The sequence below is a fragment of the Sinocyclocheilus grahami genome, unplaced genomic scaffold (genome assembly GCF_001515645.1).
Source record: "Sinocyclocheilus grahami isolate Dianchi unplaced genomic scaffold, SAMN03320097.WGS_v1.1 scaffold1104.1, whole genome shotgun sequence".
In the NCBI taxonomy this organism is placed as follows: Eukaryota; Metazoa; Chordata; class Actinopteri; order Cypriniformes; family Cyprinidae; genus Sinocyclocheilus; species Sinocyclocheilus grahami.
The window spans coordinates 45,756-66,537 of NW_015506283.1; the positions used below are offsets into that span (position 1 = coordinate 45,756).

The window sequence follows — 20,782 nt, forward strand, 5'->3', positions numbered from 1 at the left end:
AATGCGTGTGCAAATTTTCAAGAGTTTTTGAATATATTAAGGCCCCCAAAAACCCCTGGAAGGTTGAATAAAAAAAAATAAATAAAAAAAAAAATCCTTAGGAAAACAATAGGGCCCTGCGCCTTTCTGGCTTGGGCCCTAATAATAATCCTTAGAAAAACAATAGGGCCCTGCGCCTTTCTGGCTTGGGCCCTAATAATAAGAAACGGAGCAATTCCAATAGGGCCCGAGCACCGAGCAATTCCAATAGGGTCCTCACACCATCAGTGCTCGGGCCCTAATAATAAGAAACGGAGCAATTCCAATAGGGTCCTCACACCATCGGTGCTCGGGCCCTAATAATACTATATTACATACTATATATAATATATTACACATCAGCATGCTAGCTTGTAATTACTTGTAAAGTAGATTTTAAGGGTAAACACACTTTATGTTGACTTTCATCAGGCTAAAATAATCTGAAGCAGGTCTCACATTCATCTGCATTTCTGTGCGAATTTGTAGAGCTGAAAAGAGCAATTAACCTTAAATGAGGGCAAATCCATCAAATGCTCAGCATGCCAATCAACTCAAACGCGTCTGAGACTGAGAGCCAAATTATCCTAAGAGATACAGCTGCTTCTGAGAGCACTACACAGCCGTTTAGTTATGAAAAACTGGGCTTTTAAGTATACGTTGGCCGCTGAGTAGCCAGATCCACTGGAATCTGCGTGTATGTGAAGGCAAAGCTAATTGGACAAGCCTCCCTAGCCACCTATGATAGCCATTCATGCACACTGCCTGTTAACATGCTTCCTAACAAGCGTGGGGCGACCTACACATAATGATGACTTCCTCGCCAAGAACTATAAGCAGAGCGGAGCACAGAAGAGCGCAGAAAACATTAAGAAATTACATTTCGAGTTAGGTCAGAACTCAGAATGCTAATATATATGTGTGTTTCATGTATGATCGTAATGGGTGATAATGAACATAATTTGCATGGAAATTCACCAATTTATATGGTGAATTATGGTGTATGTTTTTAGACCTGGATAAGTTTCACAGCAAAATTTTAGCATCAGCATTTTAGCATATCTTGAGGCTCGTTCACACCAACACATTAGCATCCACACCAACACACAATATGGTTCTGTGTTTATTATAATAATCTAAATAAACTTTTCTGCATTGTCTCAATTCATTTCAGTAATATACACTACCATTTAAAAGTCTGGGATTAGTATGGTTACTTTTAAACAAATTAATATTTTTATTCAGCAAGTATGCTTGGTATGCATTAAATTTATTTAAAAAATTGTCAGTAAAGACTTATCAAGTTACAAAATATTTATATTTCCAAAAAATGTTGTTCTTTTGCTGTACTGCAGTACTTTCAATATTATAGACTCTAATGTAATTCATAAACAGAACAAAATTGTAGGCTGGTTAATTTCATCACTTTTTATGTTTATCATGTGTTTTAATGCACTAGACTGCTGTAATTCTATCATACAAACTGATTATAAGTTATATTATAAAACATTTCGAACACATTATAATGCGTTAAGGATACCATTGTATACATATCACATTACAATGCATTACATATACAGACGGCACAAAAAGTATAAACGAGAAGAGTAATGCTTGTTAAATTAAATGAATACTGTCACACATTTTTGTAGCTTCATTCAAAAAGTAAATTTCTGAAACTTTCTGGTAATTAGTGTGTCATTAAAACAAGTGGTAAGAAAACAAGTGACTGTACATTTACTTACAAACACATGTAACTTGCAAGATATCCATAACCTCTATAGTTGTCCTTTTTGAGACGTCTCTGTATTAGTAATGAAGGAGAAATACTTTAGCTGTGTTATTATACCTGTACGATGTCTCTCTCAGCATATCTGCCTCTCGATGAGATTCTGACTGCATCACCATCCAACTCGATCATGGCTGAGGACACACACAACAGATAAGAAACACGCATGACCGGAGATATGAAAACATGAGTAAGTTGTGCATTTGAGTGCCTGCAATTGAGTGTGTTTTGAGTATTTTAGTCTCGTTTGATTATTCCTAAACCCATCGGCATTACTGTCAGTGCAACGAGGAAATGGCTGTCACATTACATGCTCATTTACTCTGCATTAGTACACAATCCTTTTATCCGCTTAAGTTAAAGGCCTGAGCATCACTATAAAGCACACATCACATGTAGGGTATAAAGGGGATGTGTTGTGTAGATAAAATGACAAATGTAAAATGGGTTTATAACAAAAATTAGGATAAAAAGAAAATATAAGCAATATGAAATCTATAAGAGCAAAATAAATAAATAACTCTTCTTACCATCGAACTCGGCTGGTCCAACTCCAACAATAATAATCGACATGGGAAGACATGCAGCCTGGAATGAGGAAAAAAGAAAAAGAAAGAAAGAAAGAAAGAAAACCGATAAAAATCATTATATTAAAAAAACAAAACTAACTGTTTTTATTCCCCCAAAATCTGTGTATTAAAATGAAAAGCTTAATTACTTATTAACTATGTCATATTGATGATCATGTCATTTCTTAAATTTTTTTTCTAATCGAAACAACAACAACAACATGATTTTCAGTTTAAACCAGTTTTGTCTAAAAGCAAATAACACGAATAGAATAGAATAGAATAAATCTGGGTAACACTTTATTTTAAGGTGTCCTTGTTACACGTTACATGTACTTACTATTATAATAACAATTAATTATGCATAATTACATGCAAGTGACCCTAAGCCAAACCCAAATCCTAACCCTAACCATATAGTAAGTACATATTTTGTTACATATTTTCCCTTAATTAATTATTAATATTGCTTAGTACTGATACAGGTGCATCTCAATAAATTAGAATGTCATGGAAAAGTTCATTTATTTCAGTAATTCAACTCAAATTGTGAAACTCGTGTATTAAATAAATTCAATGCACACAGACTGAAGTAGGTTCTTTGGTTCTTTTAATTGTGATGATTTTGGCTCACATTTGACAAAAACCCACCAATTCAGTATCTCAACAAATTAGAATATGGTGGCTATTACTGAAATAAATGAACTTTTCCACGACATTCTAATTTATTGAGATGCACATATACAGTGGGTACAGAAAGTATTCAGACCTCCTTAAATTTTTCACTCTTTGTTATATTGCAGCCATTTGCTAAAATCATTTGTTAAATTGTTTTCCTCATTACCACACAGTTCACAAAAGTAAATGCCTTAAAGTCCTATGATTTCCAAGATCCATTTTTGTTCCTATTATGCCATAGATACGCATTTTAAATGTAATTAGGGGATGATTCCTTTAGGTTATTATAATCATAGTCATAGGATAAACATTTTATGATCTCATAGGAAACCTATTAAAGTTCAGTCTATATTGTGAAAATGCAAAGACCCCACAAAGTTGATTAAAGTTGACACATGGTTATAGAGCTAAAATCTACATGAACATTCAATATAGTTTAGTAGACAAGGACACCTACATTAACAATGGACTCCTTTGTCTGGGCCATATCTGATATCACTCCATCTGTGATGATGAGGAGGATGAAGTACTGTGATTCGTCCTTTATTGAGGCAGCATATCTGCATGAGAGAGTACATTGTTACATTCATGAAACATCTCACTACAGGAGGATATACAGCCAAAGCCTCTGGATTGTGATATAATTTCACTGTATTACTACACTGCCTGGATTCCTAATTATTTTCATCAGCTTATGAGGCAAATACAATACTTGGAGGCATTAATAACTTTAGAGACACAAGCAAATGTATTCTGCACAGTTCATTCATCTGTGGTTGTTACAAACCATTCCTACAATACAAATAAAGCCAATTAAAAGTGTAATTATTAAACGCACAATAATCTAAATATGTGCACAATATGTGGGTGTATGCATTTTTTCATGATCTCTCATTGTATACTGTGCAGTTCTGGTCAACTTTAGAAAAGACAATTTCTCTAATGAATGGTTGGAACTGGAATTGGTGGAATTAATCAATACACTCTTATGCACTGTAATTTAATTTTTTTTGGAATTAAACAAAGATAATTGGAGCAATTATAGAAAAAATATACTAGCAATTACTGAGTGAAAATTCAGTATAAATCTTATGCAACATTTTTTTTTTCACTGTGGCAATTCATAACTATTTTGTTTTTTAGCGATTTGATGGTGAATTGATTTAACCCTTTAACTGTCACCCCCCCCATTTTTTTAAATAGACATGCAGGTGCAATATCCAAACTAAAATTGTTGTAATTTATGAACACTTTGGAATACAGACATAAGGTTGGTCTCTTTTTAAAAAAGAAAATCAGTAGATTATCGCAAAAGTGGGATATTTTCAAAAAATGATGGACGTTTAAATTTACTGTAAAGAAAATGCAATATATTAATTTTATTTTATATATAATAAATATTTTACATAAAAGGTTTTACTCTAAAATTGGTATAAAATTAAAGCCTTATGTCTAAATAAGTTATTTTCCAAATTTGAAGTTGGTATGAAAAAAATAGAGGTTTCTGTGAGATTTTATTAAGGGCGTTATACCACAAACAGCCACTGGGTGCCATCCAAACTCCACTGAATTTTTTTATTGCATTTTTTCTGTCACAAATGTCTAGATTTCTGTCTCAAATATGGAATCCTGAGACTCAGACCTTTCCAATGATATGATTTATGTCAAGGTTATAAAAAGGTTTGATTCTAAAAGACCGTAATGCATTTTGTAATATGACACTTGACACTGACCGCCAAAAGATTTTAAAGTACCATTTCCATGGTAACGTAATGTCCGATTTCAAAATGTTTTTTACAGGATGAATCTTGGGCTTCTAAGCTTTCAAATGATATATGATTTATGATGATTACTAAAAGATTTGATAGAGAAAAAGGACAACAACAAAAAAAGAGAAGAAAAGAAGAAATATTTATTCACCATCAGTTCACCAAAAAGTAAAATACTTAACGTTTTCTCATGAAAGAGTTATCATTGTAAATCTGTATATACATGAAATCCAGATGGTCTCTACATACAGGAAGTTATTAATTAGATGACAGATTGTTTCGGTTTTTGAGAGTTTTAGATGTAAAAGAAAATAGATTTTTGGTATAATTTACTGATGTTCTTATTTCAGTCTTTATAAACCACAAAGATCAGAAACTGAACAAAATGTGTCATAAATAAATTAATACTCATTTTCTTTTTTTAATGAATTATATAAAACAAAACTTTGGCAGTCATACACATTACCTTTACGCATTTAATAAAAATAAAGAGGAGGTTCCTTTTAGACTTATTTTTAGATCTGGATGCATCATGGATATATCAGTCTCTCTTTCTCCCACACACTGTACCGAAGGGTGTAGTTGTTCAGAGCACTGATACTTGACACCCTTTACTAGCCTCCTTCAACTCACTGTGATTTGTGCGTTAAGCTGATCTGTGGTCAAATATCCACTACAGACCTCTGTGTAAGGAGAAAGGATGAAATGGTCTAGGCATATGTTTAACAGCCTCTGCTTTTTCAGATTGGCTTCGGTGGATAAAAGCTTTGAAAACGTAATATTCCATTGAGGATTTTGAAGATGCTGTACACAGTAATGCTCAAAACATTTCTTCACTTGTCACTGAAAATGTGCAAATTTAAAAATCCACTTGCGGACACACTGGTATTTTGTGAATTGGGGCAACTATGGCTCATTAAAAACACACACAACAGGAAACTACCGAGTTAAATTACTTCAAACTGAATATGTGTCAATACAAGCTGTTCATTATCATTAAAGCTCCAGAAGTGGAAAACATCAAAAACACAATATTGCTGTTATGGTGTAACATTAATATGTCATTAACAATTAATATATTTCCCTCATTCGCTTATGCACAAAGGTTTAGACTATTTCGACGAGTCTTTAGAAATCATGTAGAACAGAACAAAACAATTATAATGTAAATTAGATAAATGCGTTAAATGTGTTAATGAAAATAAATCATTTTAAACACATTCATTTAATAAAAAAAGTAACCATACAATAATATTAAGCAAAACATTACTGAATGAATTACATTACGGTTATACTTTAACTTACGGTGTCCTTGTTACAGTGTAATTATCCATTTAAAGGGGTCATATGATGCGATTTCAAGTTCCCTTTCGTGGAACTTCGAACTGCGTCCTCTAGGGGTGGAGCGGAGTCCAGCCCGGGGTCGTCACGTGGTTGCTGCAAGCCTCCTTCGTTGAATCCGCCAGCCTCCGCTCACACAAACCCACCGGGCGCCGCTCACTCAAGCCGCTGTGTGTTTCGTTGTGAAAGCGAAACTACTTTGTTTGGCCTTCCAAAAGAGGACATAATGTTTCTATAAAGTGGGGCAGTTCCAACTTTGCAAGGACAGTCTGGTGCTTCTGACTCACAGCCTGTAAGTACGTTTTTTATATTTAAAGAATTTGCCACTGATGATTCAAATGTGAGTTTGAGCAGTGTAGAGTAGCGCTTGTTGTTTGTCATTTCTCCGATCACAAATGCAGACATGGTTTTATGTTTACACGGCGCAATACGCTACGCTACGCAACGCGTAAAAAGACAGTATAAGTCATTATAATCAGTAATTATGTCCCCACTGGATGCAACAAATGCCTCGTTTGTAATGGGTTTTATTGGTTTTGTCTTGTCGCACCGGGACACACGGAAACACAGTATGGTAAGGGGCGTAACATTTCCGTCACACGCTAGCGGTATTCAGCCAATCACAACACACTGTATGGCTGGCCAATCAGAGCACACCTCACTTTTCAGAACGATGAGCTTTGTAAAAATCGACGCGCTTCAGAAAGGCAGGGGCATAGAGGAGAAACAATAATGTACATTGTGTAAAATAATGTGTTTTTTAACCTTAAACCGCATAAACACATTGCATTACATCAAATACACAAAATAATGTTCTTTTTAGCAACATCATATGACCCCTTTAAGTACTGAGTAATAATCTTTAACTACATGTATTTACTATATGGTTAGGGTTAGGATGAGGGTTTAGTATAGGGTTAGTTGCATGTAATTGAGCATAATTTATTGTTATTAAGATGGAAAGTAAATGTAACGTGTAACAAGGACACTGTAATATTTTAGTGTTATCTAAATTAATAATGAATTTGATAATCTGCAATTTAAATCTCAAATTAATATTTGTATATTTGACTATTTATACAAGCCTGTGAATACAAAAGGCTTGATCACACTGCCTCAATAAACAGTAACAACCAACAGCTGTAATGTGGTGGAAAGGAAACACTGACATAATCTGATTTTATCGCAAACTGTTGCCATTGCTTATAGAATGTGTGAGGCCTCAACTACTTTGGTGGAGTTGAAGAAACAGTCAATCCCAAATAATCGTGTTAAAGCATTTAATTTCAATATGTTCATGTTTTAGTGTTGGGATGCATGCAAAACACCTACATTTCTCACACACACACACACACACACACACACATATATATATATATGCTGTATATGCTACATAGATATAAACGCTTCAACGCTTTGTGAACGTGTGGAATCAGTCCAATGGAGAAGCGAGACTTCACGAGCGGGGCAACCAGGAAGCTTGATGTGAGCAACCAGAAAGCTTAACACTAGAACGACCGCCAGAGGTCCTAGCTAGAATCATGAAATGATTATGTCTAGTCATCAACTATATTTTTATCCTGTTGTTTTATATGTTCAAGACTTTTTAATGCAGGCAACACTAATCCATAATGGTCAGTAGCCTAAGCTAAAAAATAAAAGTCTGCACTCACAACAGAAATTAGAATGTAGTAGCCTAAATATTTGGGTGGTTTAATATAATACAATGTCATTAATCAATATATTAAGATAACCCATGCTATGAATGACTAAAACAGCCTATAGACAATAATGAGCAATAATAATTCCCCACACTGCATAGGATGATGCGACAAAAAATTCCTATGGTTTCTTCAGGAAACGGCCATACTAGAATAGCAACATAGTAGCGAACAATAAACGATATGGCAAGACAAAAATTCAATAATTAAACCAAGGTTTGACCAATTAGAGTAACGTTAGGCTAAAACATGTAAATATGATATCTGGATCACTGTCAGATGAGCCGGCAGATGCTAAGCCGACCCAGGACGCATAACTTACCATCAGATTCTCCATCACTCATGGCATTTAGTGTTTCTAATACTTACCTTCCATAAATCACCTTTTTTTAGTCATTTTGACTTTATTTATGAAACTCATAACCGCTAAATCAGTGAGTGAAAGGCATTGCCTAGAAATGTACAATGTTAAAACATAAGCGGCAAGAAAATGACAGAGCAAAAATACATGCATTATATAGCGGGTAAATTTGACCCGCTGGCGCTCATAGGTATAAATGCCCCATTTTTTTAATCTGGTTTTATCTAAATAATTTAACAACATTGGATTGTAAATTGCATAATTTTTGTAAAAATCAATGACTGGGAGACTTGAATGTTTTATTTTAAATCTGTTATGCACGTTTGAAAAACAGCCACGGGTAAAATTTAGTGTTCTAGTGTTAAAAGTGCACCTAACAAAGCGCATGTTAGCTTCTGCTCTTCAGTAAGCATGTTGTGGTGTGTGTGTTGTGTTTGCACAAGCAGTCAGTAAGATATTCTCTGTTAGTAAGCAAGCAAAATGTCAAAGTGTAAAGAAAGGTCAAGCTAATCGGTGAGCGGATGGCGCTATAGATAGTGTGTTCCCTCCTGCCCTCGTTTTCTCACAGGTGGGGATACACATGATCTTTGCGTTGTCTGTTTGGGAGCGAAGCATGCACGGTCAGCTCTCGAGGGAGCTGAATGTCCTGATTGAGAGCAGCTGCCACTGTGCTCCACTCCCACCTGGCTCTCATTGATGAGAGGGCCAGGCTCACGATCCTTCCCGTAGTTGCCAAGGCACAGCACAGACTTTTGTCATGAGGATCACAACTGGATTTAGCGGAGGGATCCTAGACGGGATTGTGCTCATCTTGGTCCTCACCCACTAGATCCGCGACCCTCTTCTTAGGGTTCGGAAACATGCTCTTTGGTTTCTTTCCCCGAGAGAAAGCTAGCTGCTTCATCTCTCTTCCTCTAGGGAGGTTGATATGATGAGCGTCGATATTGAGGAGACTGTGGACTCACCGCCACAGTCCCTCCTGTATGAGTAACTTGTGGAGGTTGTCACACGTGCTGTAGCCAAATGAAAAATCGATTGGCCGGCCGAGAAGCAGGACGTTCGTCAAAAGATTAAGTTGGACAAATACTTCCTGCGAGTTAGATGTAGCGTCTGGACCAATCAAACACAATTTTTCATTTGATTTAACAAATCAGTTATTCATTCGATTAACAAAATGTTCACAGTCCCCTCACCCAATAAACATACTGGGTGCCAAGTTGTCTGTGAACAGGGCCCAGGACCCTGGTTACTATGGCAACCCTGACACCAGATACATTTTACGACCTAATGGCATGTTGAGAGTCACCCCTCTCACTACAATTTCCATAGGAAATCCACAGTGCACAGTGAAAAATTGACTCTTCTCTAATTAATTAATAGGAAAACCCTTCTTTGAATGAACGCACATATCCTTCAGGTCATTGTGTATATTATTGCTGTCTTGTATATTATCTGTTGTATTGTAGACTAGTTTATGCATGCTTATGATAGAACCACTCATTCATGTAACCTTACATATAACGTGTTTGGTCTCTATTAATTCGTATTCGGATAACCGTTGGTCTGCATCAAGCTTTTCTTTCAGACAGACAAGACGTGCAAGTATTCAAACTTAGTCTTATTAATTGATACATTAGGTATCATTTGCACCTTTTTACAAAGGTGTGTTTGAACTAAGAATCTGATGTCTCCTTCAGGCTGTAGATCTGCTGAATATGCAAATGGTTCCATAACTTCATATTCTTATTTTCTCTTCTCTCTACTGCGTTAAGCTTTAACCCTTTCCTATACCAACTGTATGCGTGTGTGTGTGTGTGTTTATGTAGTATGTTAGACTAGTTTAAGTGTTTATGTAGTTAATAAAGTCTTACTTGTATCACACTCGACGTTGTTCATTGTTTGCTCATAACTGGAGTCACTTAATAATGCAGATTTATGCTCAAGCTCTTTGTAGAATTGTACAGTGAGAAAGTTATTTCCCTTAAACCAGGAAATTAACGTTCTTAGAATTGACAGACAGTTGACCCTGAGAGGTCAGCTAAATATCTACAGAGGATCTAAATATTTATAATTAATTATAACTAGTTATGATTGGTTATTCATATTTCCCCATGAGCTGATTCGCTACATAGATCACAACCTCCACACTGGGCTCTTCCGTTTTTTCCCTACCTCCACATTGTGGTGTTGAGGTTGTGGAATAAAGCGTATTCATCCTGGCTCTACAGCCCAACCGTTTCGAACTATTCCAACATTGTGGGGCTGAATGGGATGAGCAGGGATATGGGGCGATGCTGAGGGTGGAGCAGACACTCGCAAGCTATCTCTCCAACTCCACGGCATTGTCTCTGAAGGCCCCGAGGCTTACCTCCAAACTGGTCAGAACAACATCGACCTTGGTAGGGAAAGCTTATATGGCAGCAGGTCAGGCCAGTGTATGTCTGCACACCATGGCGGAGTTACAGGTGTACCAGGCCGACCTGCTCAAAGACCTGAGTGAGAGTGAGGAGGTAATCTACCTCCTCACTCTCACTCAGGTCTTTGAGCAGGTCGGCCTGGTACACCTGTAATACCGCCATGGTGTGCAGACATGCATTGGATTTGTCTCTCAGATTTGTCTCTCCCGGCCACTAAGGAAATGGCCAGAGCTATTAGCCAATCAATGGCAGCCCTGGTGGCCACGGTGAGGCATCTGTGGTTGAATCTGTCTGAGCTACAAGATAAAGACAGTTTTTTTCTGCTGGATGCTCCACTCTCGCCCTCTGGCCTCTTTGGTGACACTGTCAGTACTGCCGTCAAGAGGTTTCAGGAGGCGAGGAAGCAGGCAGCAGAATTCCAGTGCTACCTCCCCAGGTCCCCAGTGCTGCTGAGCAGGAGCAGCCCCAGCCGTCAAGCTTGGCAAGCACAGAAACAGAGCGTCGCTACCTGTACCCCTCCCGCAGAAAGAGCAGAGGTTGGGACGACACTCTCGGAAGGCAGATCTGGGGACCATCAGGTCAGTCGTTCCCTGCTGGTCAACCACTTCAGGGCACCGAAGTGACTCCTCTAGCCATATCAGAGGCCAGCCCCAAGAGGCTGGTTCCCTTAGTAGACTTTCTGGCAGCGTGAAACACACCTATATATATATATATATATATATGTGTGTCTGTACAGGCCCCAAAGTGCTCTTGTGGGACCTGAAAGTGGCACTGTAAATTTCTCCCCCTAGTGGCTGGAGTTTGCCCCGGGAATGGTTAAGGCCTTCCTTTACCCAAGGCCCGGGTATGTCCCCAAGGTGCCCACCTCTATGGCAGGGCCCATAGTGCTGCAAGGGTACTGTCCTCCTCCCTTCCAGGAAGCTGACCAGGAGAAGCTAAATCTGCTCTGTCCAGTGCGAGCATTGGATGCTAACGTCCACAGAGCTGCCCTGTGGAGTAAGGCAGATCAGTTGTTTGTTTGCTTTATTCTGCCTAAGAAGTGCTTTCTGGCGACTAAGCAGACCCTGAGCAGGTGGGTGGCCGAGGCCATCTCACCTGCTTATGAGTCCTCTGGCTTCATGTCACCTATAGGGGTTAAAGCCCATTTGACCGAGAGAATGGTGGCCTCCAAGGCCTTATTCTTGGGTGCTTCCCTGCAGGACATTTAAGATGCGGCGGTCCTCTCAGCACACATTTGTTTGGTTCTATAACCTGGACCTGGCCTCTACCCAATTCCCAAGTCCTCTCTTAGATGTGCTCGCCTGATACACACCAGACAGGGACTTGTTAGTATGGCACAGTGGGCATTCTCTTTCCCAAAGCGTTTATATATATCCAATATTTCTCAAACTGCATCAAAACACAAAGTACAAACAGACCTCGATGCAAAACATCAATAATTAAAAACTAATTTCTCCACAGTTTATGGACTTAATATTCCATATTCAAATATATTTTTGGCTGGTCTGCTGTGTAAAAAGTGTGTTTGTGTGTGTTGGTACTCTTATTCCATTGCACAGATTACACAAACAAACAAACAAAATAAATATTTCTCCGCACATTATGGACTTAATATTAAATATATAGAGATATGTTTAAATAAACAAGATATGCGAGATATTTTTTAATAAAATAAATACACCACAAAACAGACAGACAGACAAACAAATAAATAAATAAATAAAAACACATACACAGTATAAGCCTCTTTTAAAGAAGGACTTCACCCAAAATATTTTGTCTCCTTCTCTATATACAATAAGGTTGTTAATCTATTATGAATTAACATTAATTTACAGTAAAAGACTGTATATTTCCTAACCTAGAATAAAACATTCATGATGTTCACTGATAATTAATGATACATAATGCATCAACTAATGTAAGCGAATTGAATCTTATAGTCAACTGTTACCTTTTTGTGGGTTTGAATCAGTATGTTAACCTTGTTGGTGCAATGTGAGGATTATAGTTATATTTTCCATTTTTCTAAATACAACTTTAAAATGTTTAAATTATTGCCATTTGTTTTGCCGCAGTGTGAACCAGCCTTAAACATTTTAATATTTTGCAAGTACATAAAAATACATGTTTTTAGTCTTTATTTCTTGACTTTTCCATTTTTTTATTTCTCCAGTAACAAAAATGTGCACATTAGAAAATCCAGGCAAACAGCACATTAGATCTGAAAGAGCAATATAAAAGCAGTTTATTATTAAACTGTGTGGGCGCAACCTACAGCAAATACACACAGAGAGATTTGAGAGGAGCAGTGTGATAGATCTGTCGTCAGTGCTGATGAGTGGACACCGCAGTGACTGTGCGTGTGTGTGGAACAGAGGGGTGATAATGACTTGATGGTCTGTCCTTTACTTCCCATCCTCAGAAAACCCATGAAATGGACATATAATTAGATACACAGTGTGAGGATATGCCAGTCTCACTTGGCTCACTTTAAAGCAAATCGGTGTGGATTTAACATGGGATTTGTGAGCATAGATGTCTGAAGTGCAATAACAAAACATGAGATTTAGAAACATGTTCTAGTGCAAAAATAACTGCCATATATGTTGCAATAAACAAGAACCAATTTATTAACATCATAACACCTGTATAAAAGTGTTGGGGCTTTCTTAGCAGATCACAGGGATATATCATGTAACATGCACACAACCACCTAGATTAATCAATTGATTTGTTCAGATACTAAATATCTGAAATAATCACTTTGGCTGCAATAGCGCCTGTTCAATTTTTAAGCAGCCTTGTTTCCAGTAATATTTTTTTCTTATTATTATTCTTATAATTTTTTAATACTAATGAACACATAATCCACATAATACTTCACCATAATTGTGACATCATTTTGTTGGAGAGGTTTTAAATTGCATTTGTCAGTAAACTAATGAAATTAACAAATTCAATTACATTTAATAAACTAAATGGAAAAGTAATGCAAATTATTTGAAAACACCTTTGATAATATCTCCTGAGGTTCTTAATTTCTGATAATCCCTACATGATTTTATTAACAAGATCTTATTGAGTGAAAACCATACACATTTTTTTACGAATAATGTATTGACAGTATCAAGGTTGCGTCAGTTGAGCCTCGCGCAACCTGTCTGACTCGCCGAGAAATCAAAACTAATAGGCGCAACAGCACAAAGAAACAAACATGAACACACTACTGCGGTAGAAAAAAAGAGAGAAATATTCTATATGATATAGGAAAGCAACAAGAGTGATGTTTTCCTGACTATCAGCACAATTGCAAATGTGACATTGATTTTATACGACAGTAGTTCAATAATCAAGTAGTTAATATTGCTGAAATGCTGAAATGTGCCTGGTACAGATAAAATGCATACATTTGTATTCTATACTGGGATAATATTGGGGTGGAAGACAGGGTGGCAACACTTTTTCTTATGGTGGCAGTTGCCACCCCATGCCAGCCCAGTAGATCAGCCCCTGAGATGCACTCCATAAGTTGATATCGTACGAATGCCACAAGACATCACTGTCTATCTAAAGGTTAAAAAAAAAAAAAACTGTGCTGGAGCTACTTTATACATACAGTATATCTATGAATTTCAATGTGATCTTATTAATTGTTCACATTTTGCATCCCAGTATATCTTATAGGAATGAAAATGCTGTCATTACTAAGTTGTATAACTTTTGGTTTGTTTTATATTTGCATTTTCATATTTTTTTCAAAGGCAACATGTTGATTCTCTGAGGAAATAGCTAACATTGTACTGAGCAGTGAATGCCATACCCTCTCAATATATTTTACACAGTAGCATTACTATATGTGGATGCTGACGTGCACTTAGACACTCCGCGCTGCAATTGAAGCATAATGATTCCAATCTTTTATTGCTGTTGCTAGAGATGTAAACACTCAGGTTCTCACAGCCCCACAAGCTGTTAAAAGTGTCCTTAAGTTATTTTATTCTGACCTCTAACAGTGTAAAATAGTAAGTACATTATCTCTAAACATTATAGAGCTTTTATTTTAGGAACATAAGATGAACTGTTCAAATTCAGATTTTACAGAAAGTTAAGTGATATTTCAAAAAAATATTTTTATTACACCTCTCTGTTCAGCTTCTGCTAATTTGTACAGCACAAATTTATTGATTTATTGAATTCCCTAAGTTTTCCAATGTATTAAATTTTTCAATTTAAATTGGTAAGAACCGCATGAACTTATATTTATTAGGAACAGCTTTTATTTAGTACAGAGGTTTTCCAACTGGATTCTGGGCAGAAGAGTATAAAAACAATAAATAATAATAATAATGTGATAAGTGATCAACTGCAATTGTTTCCTTAAAGAGATTTTCCCCCCCTAATTTAACTTTTATCTGATTGAAATTAACGTTGTTGGCATAATGCATTTATTGAGTCAGTGAGGCTAAATAACCTTTTAAAAAATAATTTAATTTAATTTAATTTAAGTTACCATTTTTAGGTTACAATTTTTCCAGTGTTTATTAAAGGAATTAAATTAAATGTTGAATTAAATCAACTGAATTACCGTCTTTCTGCTTTCTAAAACCTTTTAGAACAACATTTATTGTGAACTGTTTATAAAACCGATTTTAATGAACAATGTTCTCTTCAAGAGAATGTATTTAACATTACTCTAATAACAACTAAAACAAAAACAAAAAACAAATACAACATACAAAATTAATATTTACCAGATAATATTTTCTTTTGGTTTTAGTACAATGACACTATAAAATCTAATTAATGAGTTTTTAAAATGGCATCTTGTCTTTATATTATAATGTTTTTTTTTTTCCTTCACACAGTAAAATACATTTTGTAATACATTAAAATACTGTATATCGACCTTTATATTTTAGGAAAGGTCTTGAAGGTAATTATCATATCTAGGGGTTCATGGCATGAGTTAAAAAACCCAGGATTTAGGGCCTCATCCATGGGAATTAGATAAAATAATAACCCCCGTTTTATATTCTCCATCTGAGATCTTTCCTCTATGCCTATAGGGTACTAAAAATTCCTGTGTGGATATTACACATCTAATTTTCAGGCCACTGTGTCAGATTTACGATGGCCATTTAATGTTTTTCCTCACATCACTTGATGGATGATACAGACCTGAGATGATCTCTGAATCTTATAGTCTCACCGGTACAAGTCTAGTTCCACAGTTCATTTAAAGTGATTTAAAGGTCATATATTGTGCCTCGGAGGCCATTTTGGATTTGATTATCTCTGTCTCACTGTCACACACTTTGTTTGTATGTTGCACCTGGGCAATAATACACGAGACATGAGAACGCTTGGCTGTTGCCAATCTCAAAAAATGTGGAAAATCTGCATTGTTTGCTGAATGATATTGTAACTCTCAATCAATATCAAGTTTCTTGTCTTCTTGGTTCATTTCAGCAATAGAACATTCATTCACCCTTATACTAGCTTTTCTAGACATCTCTTTACGTTTTAATGTTCAACGGTGTACATTATATTAAAATTCAAACATATTTTTCAAACATATTTTTATTACAGTCAGTAGTCAGATACCCCTTTTCCACAAGCATGAACCGGGTGCTAGTTCAGAGCTAGTGCTATTGCCGGTTCGGAGTTGGTTCAACTGGCAAGCCTTCTAAGAACCGGTTTACCTTTCCACGGGCTAGAGAGCCACCACAGAGCCAGGTCTTATGTCACTGAATACGTCTCATCTTTCCCAGTAACGCTAGCGTGGCAGCTCTAAACACAACAAGCTTGTTCGAGATGCATTGGCGTCATGCAGACCGATCGGTGCACGACACCAAAGCACCGCGAAAGCGATCCAAAAGCATAAAGAGAGTCGTCTGCTTTCCAATCACTTCGAACCAGCACTCAAACTGCCTTCGTGGAAAAGGGGTAACAGTAAGTTTTTTTGAGTAGCAAAATGGCTCCAATTAGCATCTCAACTTCCTTTGATATGAAAAGATAGATGACATATATGGACAATAAAGTACTGTACATGAAAAAAATAGGACCAATAATTTTGTCATGGACAACAGTGGAATATTTAGTGTAACGGTCAATATACAAAAATATTTCACCACTCAGTTCTCTGACTGACCAATCAGAATCAACTATTCTAGAGAGCAATGTAATAAGAAAAGATACACAACCAATACATTTAAACTACTTCAATTATCTAAACTACTGGACTACAGAAAAAGTCTGCAATGCTCTGCAGCAATGTGAATGTAAACACTTTAATCTATGCAAGCCTGATTTTGTGTACCGTTGTTTAATGAAATATGACAGATTGCAATTTTAAAGTATGCGTTTACCATTGCCACAAGACAGAAATTAGTGTAAAATGTCTTCCTTATTTGTCTCTTTCAGGAATATCACTGAGCAAGTTAATAAACATTGCAACATTCCATAAAAAATAAGAATGGCCAACTTCAAATTGGCAAATTTTGATTTCATGGTGATTTTAAACTTTAAGGTTTGTTACCACAATAGTAATGCATTAATGCATGTACAAAAGTACTACATACTTGCAAAAGATATGTGCAGCTGTGTGGGTATACACATTATGTCTCTGGTACTAAAATGTTCTGAACGTTACCTGGCTACATGGTTAATGACAGGCGAGAAGTTGGTAGGTCCGTAGAGCTGGACCGACTTTAGACTCTGGTAATATGCCTCCATGACTCCATCAATGCCATTGCAATATGGATTCTTAGGGTTTCCATTCTGTAGGAAGACAGGGAAAAAAATAACTGTCTTATTCTTTGTTTGTTGCTTTTACTGCACAGTGCATACAGTTTTAAATAAGGAGACGAACAGTGAGTACCAAACAAACTTAAGCTTTTAATCCACTGCCTGCAACCGCATTCACATGTGTCCAATCACTGCCGATACCCACCAATCTCTTGCCGTAGTACCGTAAATTAGTGCTGAAAATATTCAGTGCTTACGTGAATATTACATCTCCTTTCTTTTAAAGAACAATATATATACAAATATATATATATATATACTTGAAAACTTCAAAACATTTCAACACATATGACACTTATAGCACACGTAGTACACTATACAACTAAATTTGTGAACAAAGTGTCCATTCTTCTCAGACCGCCCATACCAGATTTTAGATTCCATTCTCTCATAGGGCCAGCGATCCGCCTACACCCCAGGCGAATTACAAATCACAAATCAAGAATTGCTCTTGGTCACACTGCTCGACCTGGCCTGGTATGGTATTGTATGGGCTGGATCTGTCTGTCTTTTGAATGCTGTGCTGGTACTTCAGCAGGTACCTGAAGCATGGCTGAGGCATTGATGTTTTGTTCTTCCTCTTTAATGTTTGCAGAAATGCAGGGCTCCACGGGCTCCTCTTTTGTGCTTAGAAGGTGACGCCCACATCTGCGTTATACCTGACCATCTGAAGTGTGAACATGATAGGATCTTTCTGTATTGGCAGGATGAACAACAACAGCGGGCTTCCAGAGGCCGTGCTCTTGTATGCGAACAGATTGTCCAGTGTGAAGCTGTAACAATGTCCGAGCTGAGCGACCATAATACTTTTTCTGATGCTGCTGCTGCTTTACCCTTTTGGAGTGTGCCTCTGTGAAACTGACAATTTCAGGTAGGAGCTGCTTGTTAGTGGTTGGCAGTATGGATCGCAGTCTGCGACCCATGAGGAGCTGTGCAGGCGACTTGAAGTTGTCAACAGGTGTATTCCTATACTCTAACAGGCTGTCCATCCTGTCCATCTTGGCTTTTGTCAAGATCAATTTTGCGATCTGCACCGTCTTCTCAGCCAAACCGTTGCTCTGTGGGTAATGGGGGCTAGAGGTGGTGTGTGCAAAGCCCCGTGTCTTTGCAAAGTCTTCAAACTCCTTGCCTCGATATTGTGGACCATTGTTGGAGACAAATTTCTCTGGGATGCCATGTCTCGCGAAAATGACTTCGAGTTTGCTGATGACAGTGGCAGCCGTGGTGGTGCTGAGTTTGTCCAATTCAAAGAAACGGCTATAGTAGTCTACTGTAACCATGTATTCTTTGTGGTTCCAGGTAAAGAGGTCTGAAGCTATCACCTGCCATGGTCTGGTTGGTATTTTGTGAGGAATCATGGGCTCCTTAGTTTTTGAACGATGTTGCTCCAGGCAAGTATCGCATCTTTCGACCAAGCGTTCAATTTGTTTACTCGTTCCTGGCCAGAATAACACATCTCGTGCTCTTTGCTTCGACTTCTCTATGCCCATGTGACCGACGTGAATGCATGTGAGCATATCTTTTCTGAGTGAGGTGGGCATGACTATTTTCTCACCTTTGAGAATGATTCCGTTGGCCAATGAGAGTTCGTCTCGGAAGTTCCAGAAATGACTGATGTCTGCGGGGCATTTCTTCCTCTCTCCAGGCCATCCATCCAGAATCACCTGTCTGAGCTGGACGAGCTGGCTGTCTGATTCGGTCTCGGCACGGATTTGTTGCAGCTTTGCGTCACTGACTGGTAAGCTTTTGTATACCATGTGAACTTGCATGTCCATTCCTTCGCTGAGATTGTCGTGCTCGGTCTCTATGGACTTTCTAGAGAGGGTGTCCGCCACTGGAATCTCCTTTCCTGGCGGTGTGTGATAGTGATGTCATATTTCTGGAGTTGAAGAATCACTCTTTGAAGTCGCGGCGGAGCTAGAGGTTTTTTCATCACTGATTCAAGCGGCTTGTGATCATACTCCACTATGACTTCACGGCCATCCACATACTGATGAAACCGCATAGAGCTCCTTTTCTATTTGAGCGTAGCTAACTTCACATTCAGTCAGTGACCTTGAGGCATAGCTGAGCGGCTTTCCGTCCTGCAGCAGGACTGCCCCAAGGCCATATTGGTTTTGGACTCAGATGAAATAATAAATATTTGAAGTATAAATATAGGCTGATATTTCCAAAGAGTTTTCTAGAGAATGTAGGAATATGTCAAGTGCCTATCTCTAAAAACCTGTTCTTAAATTTAAAGCTTTGTGTATTGTTCTGTCTGGAGACAAACACAAGTGAAGAGAACATTCAGAAACAGATATCAAACACTTGCGTCCTCACAAACTGGATATCCTGTGACTACAGCGTGAAGCTAACTCTGCAGCACAGGTGTTTTAAAAACTGCTTACCAGGGCAAACTCATGGGATATTCTCCCATCAGGAGGAAGCTTGGCTCCGAAGCCCAGTGCGGGGAACATCTTGTCACTGTCATAGTCCTGTATGATCTCCCCCACGGCTTTGAGTGCAATGGCGTAGGCGTTGAGCTGATAGGGATTCATGTAATGGAGGGAAGTGGGCTGGGATGGGTTGCCTGGGAACCGTATGAAAGAAAATGTGTACTTTTAGTGCAGCTTAACCATTTGACAGGAAAAGTATTCTAATTTAATTGTCAACCATATTTAAAGTACATACTGTACATATTCATGGCTACACTGTTGAATAGTATAATACATTATAACTCATGACAACAATGTGACATTAAATATGGTCTTATTTTATAATGTATTTCAATGCATAATACTCTTTAGCAGTATAACTATGGATAGAACTAATATAATGTAACAATGTTTACAGTTATTTATCAGTTTTTACTAATTATAAGATACATTCATTATGAAATTACTAGATTGTTTGATGAATGTAATTTTCCCTACTGTTGATATATTTTCCCCTCAATAAACTCTTAAGTACTACTTGTTGATTATAAGGTAGTTGTAGTAGTAGTAATGTTTAGGTATGGTGTAGGGTTATAGAAGTATATATATATATACAGTTTTAAGTTTTTATCTCTTTACTCTTTGTGTACACTGAGAGGCTGATATTATGAATCCAGAAGAGAAAAATAAAGCTAGTGATGTATAAAAATAGATTTGCCAGGATGTCCCTGTAATGCAGTTGGTTTTGCGGTATTTCCTTTGACTCTGCAAATGAATGTAAAAGGCAGGTCTCTCAACATAATCACACAGATCAGAGCTCTTTATCGCATTAAACCTCACTCATTATGATAGAGGTGGTTTTTATTACTAGCCCTTTTTCATGCCTCATCTG

At 37.3% G+C, this 20,782-nt stretch overlaps 1 protein-coding gene across 1 annotated transcript in view; it reads right to left on the minus strand.

Moving 5' to 3' along the window:
• LOC107566841 (copine-8) overlaps nucleotides 1-20,782 on the minus strand; it is a 180,693-nt gene that overhangs the window by 12,548 nt on the left and 147,363 nt on the right. Inside the window, exons 15-19 of the mRNA XM_016252400.1 lie at nucleotides 19,864-20,045; nucleotides 17,319-17,446; nucleotides 3,512-3,614; nucleotides 2,338-2,395; nucleotides 1,868-1,941 (exon numbers count right to left, since the gene is read on the minus strand). Of these exons, the coding sequence (XP_016107886.1) occupies nucleotides 1,868-1,941; nucleotides 2,338-2,395; nucleotides 3,512-3,614; nucleotides 17,319-17,446; nucleotides 19,864-20,045 (545 nt within the window). The remainder of the gene's footprint in view (nucleotides 1-1,867; nucleotides 1,942-2,337; nucleotides 2,396-3,511; nucleotides 3,615-17,318; nucleotides 17,447-19,863; nucleotides 20,046-20,782) is intronic.